A 22,212-nucleotide genomic window follows, 5' to 3' on the forward strand; every position below is an offset into this window, starting at 1 on the left:
GGGGTGCCATTGCCTTCTCCTAATTAAGGGATAGACAAGATGAAAAAATGTAAACTGTGACATCAAAAACATGAAATGCAGCAGAGGGAAGAGTATGAAGGTTAAGCTTTACAGTGGTATCAAACAAGTTATTTACAACTTTATATCAATTGTTATAGATATAAATTGTTAATATGCAAACCTCATGGTAACTACAAAGCAAAAAAACTACAGTAAATATATAAAAGGTAAAGAAATATAAGCATACTGGCAAACCTAGATGGCATATTCAAAAGCAGAGATGTTACTTTGCCAACAAAGGTCCATCTAGTCAAGGCTATGGTTTTTCCAGTAGTCATGTATGGATGTGAGAGTTGGACTGTGAAGAAAGCTGAGTGCTGAAGAATTGATGCTTTTGAACTGTGGTGTTGGAGAAGACTCTAAATAGTCCCTTGGACTGCAAGGAGATCCAACCAGTCCATTCTAAAGGAGATCAGTCCTGGGTATTCATTGGAAGGACTGATGCTAAAGCTGAAACTCCAGTACTCTGGCCACCTCATGCGAAGAGTTGACTCATTGGAAAAGACTCTGATGCTGGGAGGGATTGGGGGCAGGAGGAGAAGGGGACGACAGAGATAAGATGGCTAGATGGCATCACCGACCTGATGGACATGAGTCTGAGTGAACTCTGGGAGTTGGTGATGGACAGGGAGGCCTGGAGTGCTGCAGTTCATGCGGTTGCAAAGAGTCGGACAGGATTGAGCGACTGAACTGAACTGAACTGAAAGAAAGTCATCAACTCAAAAAAGGAAGAGAGCAAAAGAAGAAGAAGGAACAGACAGGAAACACAAAAACAGCCGAAAAACTATTAACAAAATGACAGTAAGTGCACAGCTATCAATAACTACTTTAAATGCAAATGGACTAAATTCTCTAATCCAAAGACACAGAGTGAAGAAAAAAAGACACAGAGTGGATGAATAGATAAGAAAATAAGACCCATCTATATGCTGCCTACAAGAGACTCACTTTGGATGTAAGGACACATATAGACTGAAAGTGAAGGAATGGAAAAAGAGATCTCATGCAAATGGAAACTACAAAAAAAAGTTGGAATAGCTATATTTTTATCAGACAAAATAGACTTTAAAACAAAGACTGTAACAAGAGACAAAGAAGGGCATTATATAATGATAAAGAAGTCGATCCAACAAGAAGATGTAATGTTTGTAAATATTTACACAGCCAACAGAGGAGCATCTAACTAAAGCAAATATCAACAGACCTAAAGGGGAAATTGACAGCAATACAATAACAGCAGGAGATTATAATACTCTACATTTACATCAATGGATACACAGGACAGATAATCAACTAAAACACATCAGCCTTTAACAACATTTGAGATCACAAATATTTACAAAACACTTGATACAAAAGCAACAGAAATGCATTCTTCTCAATATTTCCCAAGCTATATTATATGTTAGGCCACAGAACAAGCTTGTTACATTTAAAGAGGCTGAAATCACATCAAGCAGCTTTTCTGACCACAACGGTATGAAACTCGAAATTTATTACACAAGGAAAACTGGAAAATTCACAAATATGTGGACATTATACAAGATGCTACTGGACAGCCAAGGGTTCAAAGAAGATATAAAAAGAGAAATTAAAAAAATACCTTGAGACAAACAAAAATGGATATGTAACACACCAAACTTTATGGGATGCAGCAAAAGTAGTTCTAAGAGGGAAGTTTACCATGATAGATACTTAGCTTAAAGAAACAAAAAGGCTCAAATAAATAATCTAACTTTACACCTCAAGGAACTAGAGGAAAAAAAAAAACTAGAAGAAATAGAATAAAAAGATTAGAGCAGAAATAAGTAAACTAAGGGTTAAAAGAGAGTAAATAAGATCAATGAAACTAACAGCTGGTTCTTTGAAAAGATAAATAAAATTGACAAACCTCTAGCTAGATTCACCAAAAAAAAAGGAGAGGGGACTCAAATAAAATCAGAAATGAAAGAGGAGCTATTACAACAGGAATTACAACAGATATTGTGAAGTGAAGTCAGTGAAAGGCACTCAGTCATGTCTGCCTCTTTGCGATCCCATGGACTCTACAGTCCATGGAGTTCTCCAGGCCAGAAGGGGATCTTCCCAACTTAGAGATCGAACTCAGCTCTCCCACATTGCAGCCAGATTCTTTCCCAGCCAAGCCACAAGGGAAGCCCAACAACATATATTACACAGAAATAAATAGATCATGAGACTACTATGAACAATTATAAATTAGCAAATTGGACATCCTAGAAGAAATAGATAAATTCCTAGAAACATACAATCTACCAAGACTGAATCATAATGAAATATAAAAGCTAAACAGACTGACTGCTAATAAGGAGATTGGATCAGTAATCCAAAGCCTCCCAACAAACAAGAGTCTGGAACCAGATTGCTTCACTGGTGACGTTTATCAAACAGTCAAAGAATACCATCATTCTCAAACTCTTAAAAAAAAAATGGACGGAACTCTTCCAAACTCATTTATGAAGCCAGCATTACCCTGATACTGAAACCAGGTAAGAATGCCACAAGAAAAGAAAATTACCTGGTGAACACAGATGCAAAAATCCTCAACAAAACATTAAATTCAACAGGCATACACTGTGATCAAGTGAGATGCAAGGATGGTTCAACAGCCACAGACCAGTCATTATGACATATTTGTCACATAGACAAAATAAAGGATAAAAATCATGTGATCATCTCAATAGACAGATGCAGAAAAAGCATTTGACAGCATTTGACAAAATTCAACATCCATTTATGGCAAAATCCCTCAACAAAGTGGGTATAGAGGGAACGTACAAAAGTACTTCAACATAGTAAAGCCCACATATGATAAGCCTACATCATACTTAATGGTGAAAAACTGAAATCTTTTCCTCTAAGATCAGGAATAAGGATACCTATTCTTGCCAATTTCATTAAATATAGTATTGGAAGTCCTAGCCAGACCAATTAGGCAAGAAAGAGAAATAAAAGGCATCCAAATTGGAAAGGAAGAAGTAAAACTATTACTATATCCAGATGACATAATATGTATATGTGTGTGTATATATTTTATATATATATATATATATATATATAAAACCCTAAAGACTACATCAAAAACTAACAAATTTGGTAAAGTTGCAGGATACAACATCAATACACAAGAACTTGCTTATTTAAATAAACTAATAATGAAATATTAGAAAGAGAAGTTAAGTAAACAATTCCATTTATGATTACATCAAAAAGAATAAAATACCTAGCAATAAATTTATCAAGGAGGTGGAAGATCTGTATATTTTAAACTATAAAACATTAAAGAAACTGAAAACAATACAAAGACATGGACAGATATCCCATGCTCACAAATTGGAAGGATGAACATTGTTAAAATGTCCATACCACCCAAATCAATCTACAGATGCAATACAATCCCTATCAAAATCCCTATACCAATGGGATTTTTCACATAAATAGGACAAATAATCTTAAAATTTATATAGAACCATAAGAGACCCCTTAAATAGCTAAATCAGTCTTGAGAAAGAATAAAGTTGAAGGCATCACACTCTCAAATTTCAAACTATGTTATAAGCTATAATAATTTAAACAGTATGATATTCACAGAAAAGCAGACACACAGATCAATGGAACAAAATAGAGAGCCCAGAAATAAATCTACATATATATGGTCAAATAATGGGGAAAGAACAGTCTTTTCAATAAATGGTATTGGGAAAATTGGACAGCCACATGCAAAAGATTGAAACTGGACCAACACTGTAACACCATGCACAAAAATTAACTTAAAATGAATTAAAGACTTGGGTGTAACACCTGAAACCATAAAATTCCTAAAACAAAACATAGGTGGTAAAGCTCCTTGACATATGCCTTGATGGTGATTTTTGGAATCTCACACCAAATGCAAAAATAAACAAGTGGGACTACAATAAAATAAAAGTTTCTGTATAGCAAAGGAAATCATCAACAAAAGAAAAAGGGAGGAAATATTTGCAAATACCCAAAATAAATCAAGAACTCATACAACTTAATACACAAAAAGTGATTAAAAAATGAGAAGATCTGAATAGACACTTTTCCAAAAAAGACATACAGATGCCCAAAAGACACATGAAAAGATGCTCTACCTCATTAATCATTAAACATAATGAAATTAAAAACATAATGAGATTGTCACCTCATGTGCTAGAATGGCTATTATCAAAAAGACTAGAAATAAAAAGTATTGACAAGGATATGGAAAAAAAGAACCCTTGTACACTGTTGGTGGAAATGTAAATTGGTACAGTTTCTATGGAAGACAGTATGATGTTTCCTCAAATTAAAAACAGAACTATCATACAATCTAGCAATTCTATTTCTGGGCATTTATCTGAGGAAAATGAAAATACTAACTTGAAAAGATACACACATCCTCATGTTATGAAAACATTATTTACAATAGCCGAGTTATGGAAAAACCTAAATGTCCATTGGTGGATATAAAAAGAAAATGAAGTATGCATGTGTATACATGTGTGTGTGTTCACATACATACACACAATGGAATATTACTCAGTCACAAAAAAGAATGATATCCTGCCATTTACAACAACCTGGATGAACCTTGAGGGTATTATGTTAAGTGAAATAAGTCAGGCACTGGAACATAAATACCATATATACTCTCTTATATGTGGAATCTAAGATATAGATATGAAAGTGAAAGTGTAAGTCACTCAGTCAGGTCCAACTCTTTGTGGCCCCATGGACTATACAGTCCATGGAATTCTCCAGGCCAGAATACTGGAATGGGTAGCCATTCCCTTCTCCAGGGGATCTTCCCAACCCAGGGATCGAACCCAGGTCTCCTGCATTGCAGGCAGATTCTTTACCAGCTGAGCCACCAGGGAAGCCCAAGAACACTGGAGTGGATAGCCTCTCCCTTCTCCACCGGATCGTCCTGACCCAGGAATGTGTGTGTGTGTATATATATGTATGTGTATATATATATATATATATATATATATATATATATATATATATAAAATTGGGTTCATAGATACAGATAACAGACTGGTGGCTGCCAGAGGCTAGGAGAAATGGGTAAAAATAATAGCAAACAAATAGAATTTAGCTCTCCTCTGGTGGCTCACAGTCCCCACGTGCACATCACACAGTGCTCAGCAGAAACATGATTAGAGCCCAAGGGAGAGGCTCCAGGAGAGCTCCCAGAACCCACTTTCACAGATGTGTCTGTGGTGTCAGTCTGTTCTTTAGCCAATCGTCTCTCCTCAAACAGTAAAGGAAAAATTTATCACTTCATGATTTTCAGGCCATAGCTTCATGGTTGCCCTTGTTCCAAATTAATTATTATATTATAGTTAAAGTAACTTTTTCTCAAGCACTTTTTTTGTTGTCCAAAAAATGTAATTTATTGTCACTATAATTATTCACATTCTAAGTAACATCTTGGCTCACAGATCAAATGAGGTAAACAGACAGTGAAATGTTAGCAAGCACTAACCCTCTTTCTTCAGCATGATCTCTATAATCATCTAAAAGTTTAAATAAAAAGTAAATATTAGTCGCTTAGTCACGTCCGACTTTTTGTGACCCCATGGACTGTAGCCTGCCAGGCTCCTCTGTCCATGGGATTCTCTAGGCAAAAATACTGGAGTGGGTTGCCATTTCCTCCTCCAGGGGACCTTCCCAACTGTACATAAAGGAGATTTCATTAACGTGCATTAGAAGATACTCGAGGTTAACTGTCATAGAAAACTGTCTCTTGAGCCTTTAAATTCTATACCTATTCTACACCTCTGGTTGGGTGACTGTTTCTTTACTTAGGTTTTAAGGTGAATGACCTGGGGCTATCTGTTTCCATCAACCTGACTGCGAATCTAAAGGCACAGTTGAAATGTCTATTTTTCTTGCCATCCTCAGAAGAGATTACTGCAGATCTACTCTATGATTCTCATTCTTTTCAGCTTAAAATACAAATAGCTTACTATTTTTTGCAACCTATGTCTTATAATAAAGCAGTGCTGAAAAATTAAATAGCAGAATGTTCAGTTGCCATATAGGCTATGAAAATGATTTGCTGGTGGTGATTTTTAAGCTTGATTCTAAATAGATTTGTGAAGAATGGCACTTGGAAGACGTGGTTCAAATTTTGCTATTTAAAGTTTAAATAATTATCTGAAAAATAATTTCAGGTTAATACATAGAAACATATGGTGCAATTAATAGTAAATAAATGCTTACACATGCATTAGCTTAGACTCCTTTTTGTTTTTTATATTTCCTTTCTTAAGCCTATGGGAGAGGCTGAAATTAAAGTATATCTGAACATCTTATTAAGCCACTGAAAAAGAATAAACTCCAAATCTAATTTGTATCTAAATTATACTGTTATCCCATTTTCAAAATCTAAAGTTACCCTTGGTACTTTTTTTGATTACTTAAACACTTAATTATTGATTTCCACCAATAACCATAGCTTGGATTCCATAAGCCAATCTCTAAGATAATTAAAATTCCCTCCTGCCAAAAGGTCTATTTAATGAAAGACTGTAGAGTTAGTACCATATGAGGACAGTCATTTTACTCTTTTTCTATTTAAAAATACAGCCAGCTATTTCAGTAGATCCTAACAGTAGAGTATTAGGCAAACACTGATAAAATCTGTTTTTCCAATGCTAGAAAACTAAGAAATACACCGTTTCCTAAATAGTGAAAATTTCTAATGAAACTTGAGTGCCAGCTTGTTCCTATAACTTCCTAATCAGTGTCTGCAGCTTGAGCTGCTGAACTCTGGGCTTCTCTATCCAACTACTTAGTCAACACTGACATTCCCACAGGACATCTATACGCATCTCAGGCTTTACAAGTTCGAAACAGAGTGAGAGCCTCTGTGCCACAAGCCTGCTCCCACTCCAGTCCCTCCATCTCTTTAATCGGCACCACTGCTACAGTTGCTCCAGACAAAAACCCTCCCTGATCCTGGATTTGTGTTTTCCTCAAACCCCAGAACAACAGTTCTATCGGCACTGCCTCCAGTATCCTAAATTCTGACCACTTCTCACCATATCCAGTGATAAAACCCTAGTCTGAGTCATCCTTACCACGTGTCTGCCTCCATCCTTATCACCTACGTGGCTGGCTGTCTCCTCAACATCCCTCCTCCCTTTCCCCCATGCTAACAGAGCTCCAGTGTGTTATTCAGTATGGAACTGTGTCTGGCTGAGGACATGGCTACATTTCCCAGTCTCCCCTGAAGCTGTGCTTGCCATGTAACAAAAGCTGGCCTATGAAATCTAAGTGGAAGTTATCATGAAGCTGTTGAAAGGAAGGCCACAGCAGTTGCTGTTGATGTCCCACACATCTCTCATGCTCACCACTTCCGGACACTAAGCCTGATTTCCAGTGGACAGAACCTGCATTTCTTTGCCTGAGTGATTCTCTTCCTCTTTGACTCCTGTGTGATAGACAGGTCAGAAGTGATGGGGAATTGAAGCCCTTCTGGGAGCAACCTTCAACCAATAACTGTTGGCTACTGGTGTATAAGCTCTCATTTGCTTCTTGGATGGAATAACTCCAAGGGGTGTGACTTATACAGTGCTTCAGAATTTTCCCATCAGGGTTTTGCCCCAGTCACCCTCAGCCATAACTTGGTTTGATGACTTGCCCTTCCTTGTTTCAATTCCTCAATCCTGTAGGTGATAGGCTGAAAAACTGGCCCCCAAAGATATCAGATCTGAATCCCTGAAACCTATAAATGTTATTTTATTTGGAAGAAAGTTCTTTGTCTAAATTAAGTGTCTTGAGATGGGGAGATTATCCTACATTATCTGGGTGGGCCCTAAGAAAGAGGCAGAGGGAAATCTGACACACACAAGAGAAGGGGGTATGAAGATGAACCAGAGAGAGAGGTGAAGGCTCTGGCCTTAATGATCAGAGTGATGCAGCCACAAGCCAAGGAATGCCGGCAGTCACCAGAAGCTTGGGAAGCAAGGAACAGATTTTCCCTAGAGCACTCAGAGGGAATGTAGTCCTGCTGACACCATGATTTTAGCCCAGGGATACTGATTTCAGATCTTTGGACCACAGAACTGTGAGTGAATAAGTTTTGATTGTTTTAAACCACCAAGTTTGTGATACAGAAGTCATAGGAAACTAATAGTCCATACTTTCATCTCCCAAATAAACAACTTGTATCCACATCTTTATTTCAGAGCTTTGGCTTCCATAGGAGCTCCAAATAAAATGCCGGCAGCGCTGTTCTGCATTTACTCACCGCCCTTCCCCTGCTCCTTCCTCGAGGCAGATGTGCTGCTGGAGGTGGCTCAACCGTCACCAATCATAAGGTGATGCCAGACAATAAAGCACACTGAGGGTAATAAAGCGGGAAGATACATCTAGACCTGAACATACAGCCAATTATCTGAGCTTCACTTGGATATATAACAGGCATCTCCAACCAAGCTTGCATTTTCTCCAGTCTCCCTTATTTTAATAAATGACAATCTTATTATTCCAATTGATGGGCCAGAAGTCCACTATCTCATTTTCTTCCTGCTCACCCCATATCTAGTCTATGATTTCTAAATATTATCAGCTTTTCTGTCACAAGCTCCCCCTTTGTCACTATTTCTACCAACCTGATCCAAATCACTGCCATGTCCCACTGAATTAGTCCAGCTTGTCTTTTTTTCCTGCCCTTGCTTTGCAATGGCCTACTCTTCACATAGCAACCAGAACAAGCCTTTCAAAACATTAAGTCAGAAAATGTCACTGCTTTACTCGAAGTCTTCCAAGGACTTCCCATCCCACACAGTGAAATCTAAAGTCTTTACTAGGTCTGCAAAGCCGTGTTTGCCTCTCTGATGTTCCTCCAGGCTTTCTCCTCTAAACACGCTGGCCTTTTTTTGTTGTTGTTCCTTCAAAATACTAAGCATGCTCCTGCCCCAGAACCTTTGCTTTTGCTGTTCCCTCTGTCTGGAAGGCCACCCCCAGGATGTCCATACAAAGACAGTTCTCTTCAAACGTCACCTTACCAGGTTTGCTCTGTAACTCTCTAGCCCCATAACCTGTGGAACTTTTCCTCAGAGCAGTCATCACCACCCCCTGATAGAATATATCCTCTTTGATGTGTGATAATCTGTCCCCCTGCTCCATCGTCAGCTGCACAAATCCCTGATGGTACCCTACAGCCACAGCGTAGCTATGAACTGCCAACCTCCAGAAAGATAAAACCCCTAATGTGTTTGGGTACTGTGTTCTAAGACTCTGGGTCTTATTTGAATGCTGTGTTTAATGCCTTTTCTGAGAAGGCTCCAGCAGAGGAGTGGGTACTACCTCATCACTGCCAGACGGGGAAACCCACGCCCATGCCTGCGCCTCTGCTGCTACTTGGGGACGAGACTCACGTCACTGCTGGGTGGTGGGATTCAGGCGGCCCACTGGCCAGGTGCCAACACCACCACAGCGGATGGCAGGGGTGCCTCCATGGCCCCAGGGGCGCTGCAGAAGGTGGGCAGCCTTGTTATCATTCACCCCTCAGAGGGTCCTGCTTTTCCTTGCCATTGTAAGTGTGTGCAACGATGCAGATCTTCCCTGGGACTGTCCATGAGCTGAGATCCGATGTGGGCATCCAGGGCTCCGGGGTCACAGCACCCTACTCTGAAGCTTCTCACATGATGGGGACAGACTACATCTGTACTCTGACTGACTGTCCTTACAAGTCAGCTATTTTGCTGATCCACCCATTTTTCATATTCTTGAACTTTTAAAAAGTAGTATATAACTTGAAAACCATAAGATTAGCATAAGATATTTGCATTTATTTCTCTTTTATTAGAGAAAAACTGGAAGCCATTTCCCTGCATGATTCTATAAGGCAGCTGGCTCTGTTAAGCTCTTTTTGCGCATAGCTTTTACATGAATGCTGTCTAATGAAACCACTTCCTCCCCCCACACCCCTGCCAGGGAAGAGAACTGACAAGCTTCTGTTTCCACCCCCTTCATGTTCTGGCACCTCTCTGTTTCACCAATTCTCTGACAAGAGGTTTGCAAGCATTCCAAAGTGCCAGACCCCCAAATGCCTGGAATGTCAGGTCAGGCTGAGTGTGCTTGGGTCCTGATAGATACGCCTGCTGCTGCCAAGTCGCTTCAGTCGTGTCCGACTCTGTGCGACCCCACGGACTGCAGCCTATCAGGCTTCTCCATCCCTGAGATTCTCCAGGCAAGAACACTGGAGTGGGTTGCCATTTCCTTCACCAATGCATGAAAGTGGAAAGTGAAAGTGAAAGTGAAGTCACTCAGTCGTGTCTGACTCTTAGGGACCCCATGGACTGCAGCCTACCAGGCTCCTCCGTCCATGGGATTTGCCAGGCAAGAGTACTGGAGTGAGGTGCCATTGCCTTCTCCCATAGATATGCCTAGGTTTACACATATCATGGCTTTGTCCTTTTTTTTAAAAAAAAAAATGTAACTTGTAACTAATACAACTAACGCTTTGTAAACACTGTCCTATAAAAAGTACTATCTCACAGAGAGGTAATTTTTAACCTTTGCCTTAACAGGAGCTTAACAAGTCTTTCAGAGGAATCTTTCTCTCCCCTCCCTTTCCTTCTTCCCTCTATCGCTTTCCTTCCCTCCCCTTCTGAAGTGTTTTCCTCTCCTTTCAAAATCACTCACTGAATTCTTATAATCATTTACCACTGTGCTAACATTTCAGGATCTAACTTCAAACTCTGAGATATCAAAATTTTACCCTAAGTTGGGCTTCCCTGGTGGCTCAGACTGTAAAGAATCTGCCTGAAATCAGGAGACCAGGGTTCCATCCCTGGGTTGGGAAGATCCCCTGGAGGAGATGGTTACCCACTCCAGTATTCTTGCCTGGAGAATCCCATGGACAGAGGAGCCTGGCAAGCTACAGTTCATGGAGTTGCAAAGAGTCAGACATGACTGACTGACTAACACTTTCACTTTTTCACCACTTTGCTTGGCTTCTTCAGAGAAATAAGAAACAAGAACTTGTTAAATGTGATTACTCTGGAAAGGAATATGTGTATTTTGTGGGAAATAAAGTATGATGTAGGGAGAATAAGATACCATGAGAGTCAATCAAATTAGAAAGAATTTTCAGTGTGCAAAAATAATACATTACAATCTACTCAACTACAAGTATATATTGACTAATATTAGAGTTTTTACAAACTAATCAAAACTGTATTTAACTCATAGGAAACAGGCAAGTAAAGTTGTGATTATGAATATCTCTCAGAGGGAAAGGACACTCTGAAGGTTTAGAAAGTTGTTCATGTAGAAGAGCAATCTTTTGAAGGGTTTTTCTGAACTCTGATGTGAGAACGTGCTTTAATATTCATCTGCCTTGGTCTCTGAAAATACGACTTTCACAGCAGATAAAAAAATTTTGGTAAAACGTGTAGCACCTAGATTTTTAGAAAGGATTTGACAAGATTCTATGAACAAGATCAATGAATAAGATATAAGTCACAGAGCAAAAAGAAGTAAATGATTCAGTAGAGAAAATGAGACTTTTGATTGAAGATGGAGGAACAAACAAATTTTGCTTCCTTCCCAAGTCCTACTAAAATAAAGCAAAATAATATTTTTAACCCAAAAGGTTAGACCTACAAGGACAAAACAAAGGAGCTGGTATTGGAGAAAACCAAGAAGCAACCTATTAGGTATTTCTGGAAGTCAGGGGTGAATGCTGGCTGCCCAACTTACACCCTGTAAGCAGAAGAATTTAGAATCATGTTCTCTGGAAACTGAGCAGCCTGAGACAGAAGAGACTAGCCTAATGACCAGACAGCAAAGACCCTGGTCAGCAAGCCCTGCTCATGTACACTGGGGCTTCTTGTCAGCTTTTGATGCCATTATTTTTAAATAGGAGAAAGCAGTCAGAGATCACAGACATCTGATGAAAGCGGTTCACACAGCAGGGTCTTATACAAGTGGAAAGACATTATTTGAAGAAAACTACACAGAAAGGGGAAAATTTCAAAAAAATTTATAATTAAGATAGTAGAAGTATTATCTGCAGGAAAAAACAAAACGTGCAGGAAAGGAAAAGCAATCATGGTATGCTGTGATACATGGCTCAGAGGTGAAGAGTATTTACAAAGCTAGAGGTATTTATAAAGTCATAACAAGGCAAACCGAATACTGACCCAACCAGAATGACGGTGTATTGGGAGACTGAGGACTGGGAAATGAGTGTGTGTCTGTTCGTGCACACGTGCCCATGTTCACACACGCAGCAGGTAAGATTATGAAAAATAAGTATTGTGGATGCCAACAGACGATGATCGAAACTGAAATATCGAGAAGTAGCAACGTAAGGCTGTTATGTAGAGATATGGAATAAATATCAAACGAATCAGCCAAAAGGACTGACAGTGGTTGCTTCTGGGGAGTGGAAAATGGGGGCAGGAACAGGGGACTGCACTTTTTCTTTTTTGGTAACAGTGATAACCAAATGGTTTTTTAAATTACATACATGAATAACTAAGTAAAGGAAAAATCTAGATAAGTGTTTTTCAGTTAGAAAAGGTATTTTAAAGAAAAAAAATCCATCATATGTGCATTCACTTATACAAGGAAATGACATTTTTCAAAACGTCACTCTAGAATTCAGACATTTGGAGACTCTACGTATGTGTTTTTATTGACCTTAGCATTGCTCAATGCATTTGTAGAATGCCTATCTAGAAATTACCTCTAGAGATAAGTTTATTAAACACAAGATTTAATAATCTTAAATATATTAGACTACACAGCACATTGGATGTGGTTACGCTGAGCCCTCAGGAAGCTGTAACTGCACTGTAATTGGTGGACTGATTTCTTGGGAAAACCTAATTGATTTCTCTTTGAGAGTAGCAGAGGTTGGGAGAAAGGCTGGGCTGTGGAGCAGTTGGGGTTTGGAAAGAGACAAATTGCAGGATGTAGAGAAATATACCAGAGCTACACCCACAGAATGACTGACTATAAAGGAGTTAATATAAGAAGCAAGAGATTACTTCAAACACTTCTACTTGTATTTTTAATGAGTCAATGGTGTATTATATTAATAAACAAAAGCAATTTACTAAGTAAAAGGAACAATGAAATAAACATACAAAAAAGAAATATTGGAAATAAAAACATTGTTGTCAATACTCAAAATCTCAAGAGAAGCAAACAAACAAACAAACAAACAATGAATGCAATCATTGCTGAAATAAAAATGAGAAAATGGAAGAAATTCCTCCAGAACGTAGAGCAAAGGATAAAATGATGGAAATTATGAAAAAAAGGGAAAAGATATAGGTGTTCTAGGAGATGAGAATGAAACAAGATGGGGAGAATTATTAACCAAAGAAACAGAAGAAAAATTCACTGTGCTGAAAAGCTTTGAATCTTTAATAATAAAAGTGCTCACCAAATGCTTTGAAGGGATTGAAATGGATCTATACCTAGAAAGTTATCCTGGTAAATTTGTAGATTTCAAGGATAAACAGAAATCCCATAATTCTCAACATGCTAAAAAAGAAAGAAAGAAAGAAAGAAAAAAAAAAAACCCAAGAGAGAATGAGACTGGTATTGGACTTTCCATGCAACACTTTACACTTCAAGACCATGGGACTAATAACTCTTACAGAGTTCCTGTATGAGAGGAACAAGAAGACATCTGGACATGAAAAAAATTAAGAGGTATACCACCTCTGGTCATTTTTATTAAAGTAGTACTTTATTAAGGAAATACTTTAGTCAAATTAAAAATGAATTTTAAAAACTTTAAATTAAGAACAAGGAAGATTCTATAAAATAGTAATAATCAATGCAATCAAATTTATAGCTGCTAAAGAGAATTCTTAAAAGAGGAATAAAATAATTAACATTATCCTATATGTAATCATTTATATATAAGTTAATAGTCATCAGGACTAGAAATCCAGATTATTTCTTGGAGGTGGAATAAGCAAATGCAGAAGCAAAAAACAGTACTAAAGGTGAAGTCTTACCAGGGTTGAGAGAGGTCAAAGTTACAGTTAAAATTCGGGAAGCCAGAAGAGGAATCCAATTTTAAATGTTTGTAAAAAATGTAAATTAACAATGTGTCAAATAGGATATAGAACTTGTAAGAGAAAAAGAAGAAAACTAGATAAGACTAGTAAAGACCGGGAAAGCAAAATGGATCCAATGTTAATATGTTAATGATTATAAAACCCTCTCTTTAATGGGGAGGGAGGTGGGAGGGGGATTCAGGATGGGGAACACATGTACACCCATGGCTGATTCATGTCAATGTATGGCAAAAACCACTACAATATTGTAAAGTAATTAGCCTCCAATTAAAATAAATAAATTAAAAAAAATAAATAAAATCCTCTCTTTAATTGCAGAGACCTTCCAACTGAGGTGTATACATGCATTAATCTAACTATATGCTACTTATAAGAGACACATATGATATTAAAAAAATGACTGAAAATGAGGGTATGAGATAATAGAAAAAATATATTAGTCTCTATACCCAATTCCAGCATAGAGCTCCTAAAACCCTTGCAGTTTCCTAAGTGATAAGAACACTAGGGGCATCTTTTGATCTAATACTGGTCTTAGACTTTGGTTCTTGACACCCGAGTAATTTTCTGGGTGACAGGAGTTTCTTTTGATCTGATGAGGCAACTCTGGGCAGGCTCCTAGATGATTCCTGTTTTACGGCTGGTCACCTGAAAGACCAAGTCATTATGAGAGGTTTGGAATTTTCAGTCCCACCTCTCCCCGCTCTTGGGCTGAAAAAGGAATTACTAATCAATCATGGCTACACGATGAAGCCTCTATGAAAATCTCCCAAGTATAGGGTTTAGAAGCAACAGTTAGAATTGGACATGGAACAACGGACTGGTTCCAAATTGGGAAAGGAGTATGTCAAGGATGTATATTGTCACCCTGTTTATTTAACTTATATGCAGGGTACATCATGAGAAATACCAGGCTGGATGAAGCACAAGCTGGAATCAAGATTTCCGGGAGAAATATCAATAACCTCAGATATACAGATGACACCACCCTTATGGCAGAAAGCAAAGAAGAACTAAAGAGCCTCTTAATAAAAGTGAAAGACGAGAGTGAAAATGTTGGCTTAAAACTCAACATTCAAAAAACGAAGATCATGGCATCTGGTCCCATCACTTCATGGCAAATAGATGGGGAAACAGTGAGACCTTATTTTTGGGGGACTCCAAAATCACTGCAGATGGTGACTGCAGCCATGAAATTAAAAGACGTTTGCTACTTGGAAGAAAAGCTATGACCAACCTAGACAGCATATTAAAAAGCTGAGACATTTCTTTGCTGACAAAGGTCCCTCTAGTCAAAGCCACGGTTTTTCCAGTGGTCATGTGTGGATGTGAGAGTTGGACTATAAAGAAGGTTGAGTACTGAAGACCTGATGCTTTTGAACTGTGGTGTTGGAGAAGACTCTTGAGCATCCCTTGGACTGCAAGGAGAGCCAACCAGTCCATCCTAAAGGAAATCAGTCTTGAATATTCATTAGAAGGACTGATGCTGAAGCTGAAACTCCAATACTTTGGCCACCTGATGCGAAGAACTGACTCCTTGGAAAAGCCCCTGATGCTGGGAAAGACTGAAGGCAGGAGGAGAAGGGGATGAAAGGATGAGATGGTTGGATGGCATCACCGACTCCATGGACATGAGTTTGAGCAAGCTCCATAGTTGGTTATGGATAGGGAAGCCTGGTATGCTGCAGTCCATGGACTCACAAAGAGTCAGACACAACTGAGCAACTGAACTGAACTGATAGGGTTTAGTGAGCTCCTGGGTCGGTGAGCAGGTGGAGGTGCTGGGACAGCAGTACATCCCTTTCCATATACTTTATCCTAATCACCCTTTCCATCTGGATGCTCATCTGTATCCTTTAATAAACTGGATGAAAGTAAGATTTTAAAGGTTAAGTGATTCCCCGAGTTAGTGAGCTACTCTAGCAAATTAATCAAATCCAAGGAGGGGGTTATCTATAACTGTTTGGTCAGAAGCACAGGTGACAACCTGGACTTGCAACTGGAGTTTGAAGAGGGTGGCAGGAAGTCTTGTGGGATCAAGCCCTCAGCCTGCTGAGTCTAATGCTATTTCTGCATAGACAGTGTCAGAATTGAGTTGAATTGTAGGACTCCCAGCTTGTGTTCCAGAGAATTGCTTGGTTGGGCCAGAAACATCCACATCCATGGTGACTACAAGTGTCAGATGTGAAGTGTTGCTATGAAGGTAAAGGAGGCACACAGGGAAGAAAGACACAGCAGGGAAGAACTGAGGTTTTTCCCTACAAAGGGAGGAAAAGATTGAATTTTGTCCTTTATAAAAGGGATGAACAAGGCTATTACAGGCTAAAGCAAGTTAAAAAGAAAACAGAGATGGCAATATCAGCAACAAAAAGTAAAATTCAAATAGAAACCATTCACTTATATTTGTGAGATATTCTATATGGCTAAATCATACAATACACCAAGAAGATATAACATCCCTGAACCTCAATGTATTGAGCAACAGAATACGGAAATATATAAAATAAAAACTATCTGAAATACAAGAAGAATTGGACAAAAATCACAATTATAGTATAGATCTTTCTTAAAATGTGACAGCTCAAATAGACAAAAAGGTAATAATGAATTTGAAAGGCACACAATTTGAACGTAACAATTAAACAGTTTGATTATATATCTAAAACTTTTAAAACCTTTTTTCTTAATCAAAAGAGAATATATATTTGCTTTCAATGCCTAAAGGACATTTATGAAAGTTGATCACACAACAGATCATAAGAATAATCTCTATGAAACCAAAATATCATAAAGGTCATATTCTATGACCATAGATGTAGGGGGGTTAAAAAGTAATGAATAAAAAAATAATTAAAACCTGAAGTTATATCTGGAAATTATATCTCCCAAATATCTACTGAGTCAAAGAGGAAGTCAAAGTTGAAATAATAGACAATTTAAGAAAATGAGAGTAGGTACACTAATCCTATGGCCTGCAGCAAAGCTGAGCCCAAGAGGAACTCCAGCTTTAAATGCTTATGTTATTCAAAGAAATCATGAAATCCAGAAATCATGAAAATAACTGAATCATATTTTTAACTCAGAAATCAGAGCAAGATAAGTAAAATAAAACATAAAATATCAAAGTAACAAGAGTAGAAATTCAGGAATAATAGAAAAAAAGAAGAATGTAGACATGGTTCTTTTATAAAAAGCAGATTTTTTTACTCATTCTATAATTATTTATGTTCTGTGCACACCACTCAAAAAATAAAAAGGGCAAACTTAAATGTGACCGTTTCATTTAGAAGGAGTTCAAGTTGATTATTATGGCACAAACCCCTATACTGGGGAGGAAATCTTGGATAAACAAAAACTAAACCCTGTTATAAGCCAGAGGTCAGAGAATAATGGCTCACCCACATCATAAATGCTCTGTGTAAAGCTCCCACCTGAGGCCTTTGCATTTTCTATTCCTCCTGTTGGGAACTTTCTTCTCACAGACATAAAGCTCTGCTTGAACACCACCTTACCAGGGAATCCGTGTGTGACCACCCCATTCACCATCCATTCCTCCGTCCTCAGCCTGTTTATCCTTCCTCCTATCGCCACATGAAACATGTTTATATCTCCCACTAACGTACAAAGCCCTTGAAGGAGTGGTCTCTGCTTTGTTCACCACTGTCTTTCTGGTGCTTAGACCAGTGACTGGCTCATCACAGACTTTAGATAAATGTTTGTCAAATGAAGGTTGCCCCATGAAACACCTACTTTTATGTAGGTGACACCGTTTGATATGCACATACTACATCCCTGATGAATGAGGTTTCATTATCTTCATGATCTAAATTTTTACATATTTCTCAATAGTGCATGGGACAGAGGCAAAGCTGACCTGGTTCTCCATTCTTTGGAGACCATGCTCAAGGAGGTCTGCTCCCATGTCTGCTGTGGTGAGCTGTGGCTTCCACATGGAAACCTGCAGTAATTCTTTCACTTCTGGTTTGCAATTACACTGTACCCAGACAAGCTCTATGGTTCCTACTAAGTTTGAGTTCCTTAAAGGCCTTTGTAGGAGTCAGAGAGCTTAGTGTTGTGCCTGGCATACGGTCAGTCTTCCATACCTTTTCCCAAAAGAATGAATGATGAGAAAGAACAGTCTCCACGGCCGCAGATTTGCAGGAGTGAAGTGCTATCCGATACCCAGCCCGAGGTTTAAGACCTGCGGTCTGCATCTGAGCCTTCAGTGCCATTGTCATACCAGCGGTCTACCCCTCTCAATCCAGAATCCTACTTTGGCTGTGCTACGGACACCAGGCAGGCCACTCCCCACGTCTTTCTGCCATCCACTTACAGTGCAGGGAGGAATGCTGGGGTTGGAGCCGCACTTATCTGAAATCAAATCCTACCTCCGCCAGTAACCCAGCTGTGTATTCTAGGGCAATTTCCTGCTTTATTTCTCTTTCTTTCTACCTTTCTAAATTCAGTGTGACAGAGGCTGCTAGCTGTCCACTAATATCCATTCTTCTTCCTTTCATTGAGTGTGTGTGTGCTCAGTTGCTCAGTAGCATTCAGCTCTTTGCAGCCCCATGGACTATAGCCTGCCAGGCTCCTCTGTGCATGGAACTTTCTAGGCAAGAATACTGGAGTGGGTTGCCATCTCTCACTCCTTTCATTATAGTTCCTCTAAACTTTAATGGACTACACGGGTGCCCAGTTAGAGACCACATTTCTCAGCCTTCCTTGCAGCTAGGTCTTGCCCAGAGCTAAGCTCTGGCCAATGGGAAGTGAACAGAAGTGAGGCTTGCCACTTCCAGGTCATACTTCTAGGAGGACTGGTCTTAATCTCTTCTCCTGCTCTTCCCTCTTCCCTCCGGCAGGAGCACGATCATGATGGTGGGACCTAAAGCAATCATTTTGGGCCCAGAGTTGGAAATCATGTAGTGAGGTGTGCAGAGCTGCCCTACCAGCCCTGGTCTGTTCATCTCTGACTTTGTATGTGAATAGAAATACTCCTCAGTCTTTTTTAAACCCCCGTATTTGGGGGTCTCTTTGTCAACAAGAACTTAGAATATACCAACCTCTAATACACTCACTTCTATTAGTTGTAGAATCAGGGCTGTTCTGAGGAAGATTATGCTGTAGAAGTTTATAAGGCATAGCTTATTATCCAGACTTGTGCAGCTTTGCTTTAGCCTGATGTCAAAGTCATGGTCTGAGCAGAATAACTGAAAGTGAGATACCTGGAGTGGTTTGACTAGTGTCGTGGTCACAGTCGATATCAAGCATATAGTAACCACAATCCCGCCCTCACTTTCTCTGCTCCCCCCACCCTCCAAGTTCTGGGGGCTCAACCAGTGGTCAATTGGCTAATGAAGCAGTAGAAAGAGGAACCTTTATGATGCTGGTGGCAGGGAAGGGGTCAGGACAGGCATTTGTCAAAAAGAATTTACTTTTTTACAATGGCAGATGTCATACAAATTATTCCTTATTGCTTCCTGAAACTTTTGAGAAAATATCCAGTTTATGCTGCAGTTTTGAGGAGCTTCCTGGTGGCTTAGTTGGTAAAGAATTTGCCTGCAATGAAGATCCCCTGGAGAAGGGCATGCTAACCCACTTGAGTATTCTTGCCTGGAGAATCCCGTGGACAGAGGAGCCTGCCCCATGAGATCACAGAGTCCAACACAACTGAGTGACCAACACACACACAAATCTGTCTGGAAGCTGTACTTAAGTTTTTGAGTCCAGTTTCAAAGGCAAACTTCCCTTGTGGCTCAGCTGATAAAGAATCTCCCTGCAATTTGGGAGACCTGGGTTCGATCCCTGGGTTGGAAAGAACCCCTGGAGAGGGGAAAGGCTACCCACTCCAGTACTCTGACCTGGAGAATTCCATGGAGTCACAAAGAGTCAGATATGACAGCGACTTTCACTTTCAGTTTGTCAAGAGCAAGCCTAGAGCATACCTGGACACTCAGTACAGCAGAAAAGGGGCAAGCCAGCCAGAAGCTGTTGCATTGTGGAAACGCAAGAGCATGTGAGGCCCATGTGGGTACCCATCACCCCAAAACACTGGAGAAATTCACTAAAAGATGGAAAATGGTGATTTCTGAGTACAGATCCATAGTCAAAACTGGAAAGACTCAAACTATAGATTCTTAATTATTTCTCTCAACCTCCTCACCAAAAATAATTGCTACAACCTCCATTAATACTAGATTTCCAAATTCACACGCCATCAGGGAGATTTTGGCATTGTTAAGCACCCATTCATTAAAAAGAAATGTCTCAGCACTTACCCCAATGTATTATGGGTTTGGTTCTCCATGTCAAGAAACTGCTGCATCTGGTTTGTATTTCTTGATTTTTAAACCTGTGAGGGGGGAAAAATGATCTAGATTCCTTAAACGCTCACATTATTAACCTCTAAAACAAGAAAATTTTGCTACTGGCAAACCATGTTGTTTTATGAGTTTTTCTGAGTGTAGTAGCTCTTGGTTCCAACAAAATGTAGAAACTTGCACATGTGTATGCCGGTGTGTGTGTCACACGTATTTATGACACTGGCTTAGTGGTGAGTTGAAATAGATCCTACTGACTGAGATGAACATTCATTTACTATCTACTGAACAACAGCTTGGTGCCAGGTACTCTGCAAAGAGCCAGCACATGAGGTGAGTAAAACTAATTCCTGCTCCAGGCCACTCTCAGCTGAACCTACTCAAGATTTCCTTCCTTGTGGGTCCTCTAAAGGTTTGCCATTGTTTGAATAGACTCTTTCTTTGCCCCTGTCTGGGTTTGGTTACAGTGAGTATACCGTGAGATTTAGGACAAAAAGGTTAAGAACTGCTCACAGACTGAAATCTTCCAGTTCCTCAGCGCTTTTGTAGGCACTGCTCACCCTTTTAACAAAATAAGGATGTTAGTACTTGCCTAAAGTGAAAGAAAAAAGTTTTTTCCCAGTAACAAAGTTTTAATTAAAACATAACCTATGAGGATAAACAATCAAGTATTGAAATCCACTTCAACTTCTCTGAATGAACGTTAAACCGCATTCAAGGTGGTAGAAAGAGAAAACTTGCAGGCTTAAGCCACCCTGAAAGGAATTTGAGAGAGATCCAAAACTGCGAGGGAGCGGAAGGGCAAGGAGCAGAAATGGGAACAGAAATCTGACCCGTTCAGGTGAATGAGTTGATTTTCTAGGTTCTGAAATCCTTCACTTTAACATCAGGGAAAGTCAGGACAGACGAGCCAGGTGACTCGCCCAAAGTCACACACCTAGAACCTAGACCTTCCAATTCAGAGCGAATCTGTCCTGAACTCGCAAAGTCGGGCCGAGCCTGTCTCCACCCGCCCCGCGCCCGCGCCCGCACCCCAAGCCCGGCCAGCCCATTAGGGCCCCGGGACAAGCCGGGACGGGCAAAGCTCCTTGGGGGTTACCTGCGCTGTGCCGCGCTCTCCGGGTCCGAGGCCCCTAGAGTGGCAGCGCCCGGGCCTCCGGCAGTCGCGAGGGCCCGCACCCGCCGCCGGGCCCGCCTCCAGCCCTCCGCCCGCGGTCGCCATGGAGACGCGGCCGCGAACCGCCGCGGGGGGAAGGGGCGCGGGGGCGCGGGGCGGGGAGCGGAAGGGGGAGGGGACGGACGAGGGGAGCCCGCGCCGCCCGCAGTCCCGGTTTGGTGCAGGCTCAGTAGCCGCGGGACTCCCCGCGGCCGCCCTCTCGGTCATTTCCACTCCGTGGACTGCACGGCCCGACAGGAGCACAGGGAGGGCTTGTCGGATGAATGAATGAACCAATGATCAGAGGAGCAAAGTTTAAACAGCTGCGGGCAGAGGGGTTCTGCATCCAAGCTCCTTAAATGTCTCTGGCCTCTGCCCTGCCCCCTCACCCCCTTGGGCTTCCCTTGTGGCTCAGCTGGTAAAGAACCCAGGTTCCATCCCTGGGTTGAGAAGATCCCTAGGAGGAAGGAACAGCTACCCACTCCAGTATTCTGGCCTGGAGAATTCCATGGATTTTACAGTCCCATGGGGTCGCAAAGACTTGGACACGACTGAGCGACTTTCACTTCACTTCTCTTCCCCCCTCTTAACC

General features: G+C 40.3%; 1 protein-coding gene across 9 annotated transcripts in view; it reads right to left on the reverse strand.

Moving 5' to 3' along the window:
- Positions 1-21,716, reverse strand: part of DEUP1 (deuterosome assembly protein 1) — a 141,045-nt gene extending 119,329 nt beyond the window's left edge. For 7 of the 9 annotated variants that reach the window (XM_044943367.2, XM_044943365.2, XM_044943368.2 and 4 more), the window contains exons 1-2: positions 21,564-21,715; positions 20,423-20,496 (exon numbers count right to left, since the gene is read on the reverse strand). In XM_044943367.2, the coding sequence (XP_044799302.1) occupies positions 20,423-20,469 (47 nt within the window). In that variant the 5' untranslated portion in view covers positions 20,470-20,496; positions 21,564-21,715. Of the gene's footprint in view, positions 1-20,422; positions 20,497-21,563 lie in introns of all 9 variants that reach the window. The other 2 variants (XM_044943363.2, XM_044943366.2) reach the window with 1 other exon arrangement.
- Positions 21,717-22,212: the final 496 nt, after the last annotated feature.

Source organism: Bubalus bubalis, chromosome 5 (assembly GCF_019923935.1).
Source record: "Bubalus bubalis isolate 160015118507 breed Murrah chromosome 5, NDDB_SH_1, whole genome shotgun sequence".
NCBI lineage: Eukaryota > Metazoa > Chordata > Mammalia > Artiodactyla > Bovidae > Bubalus > Bubalus bubalis.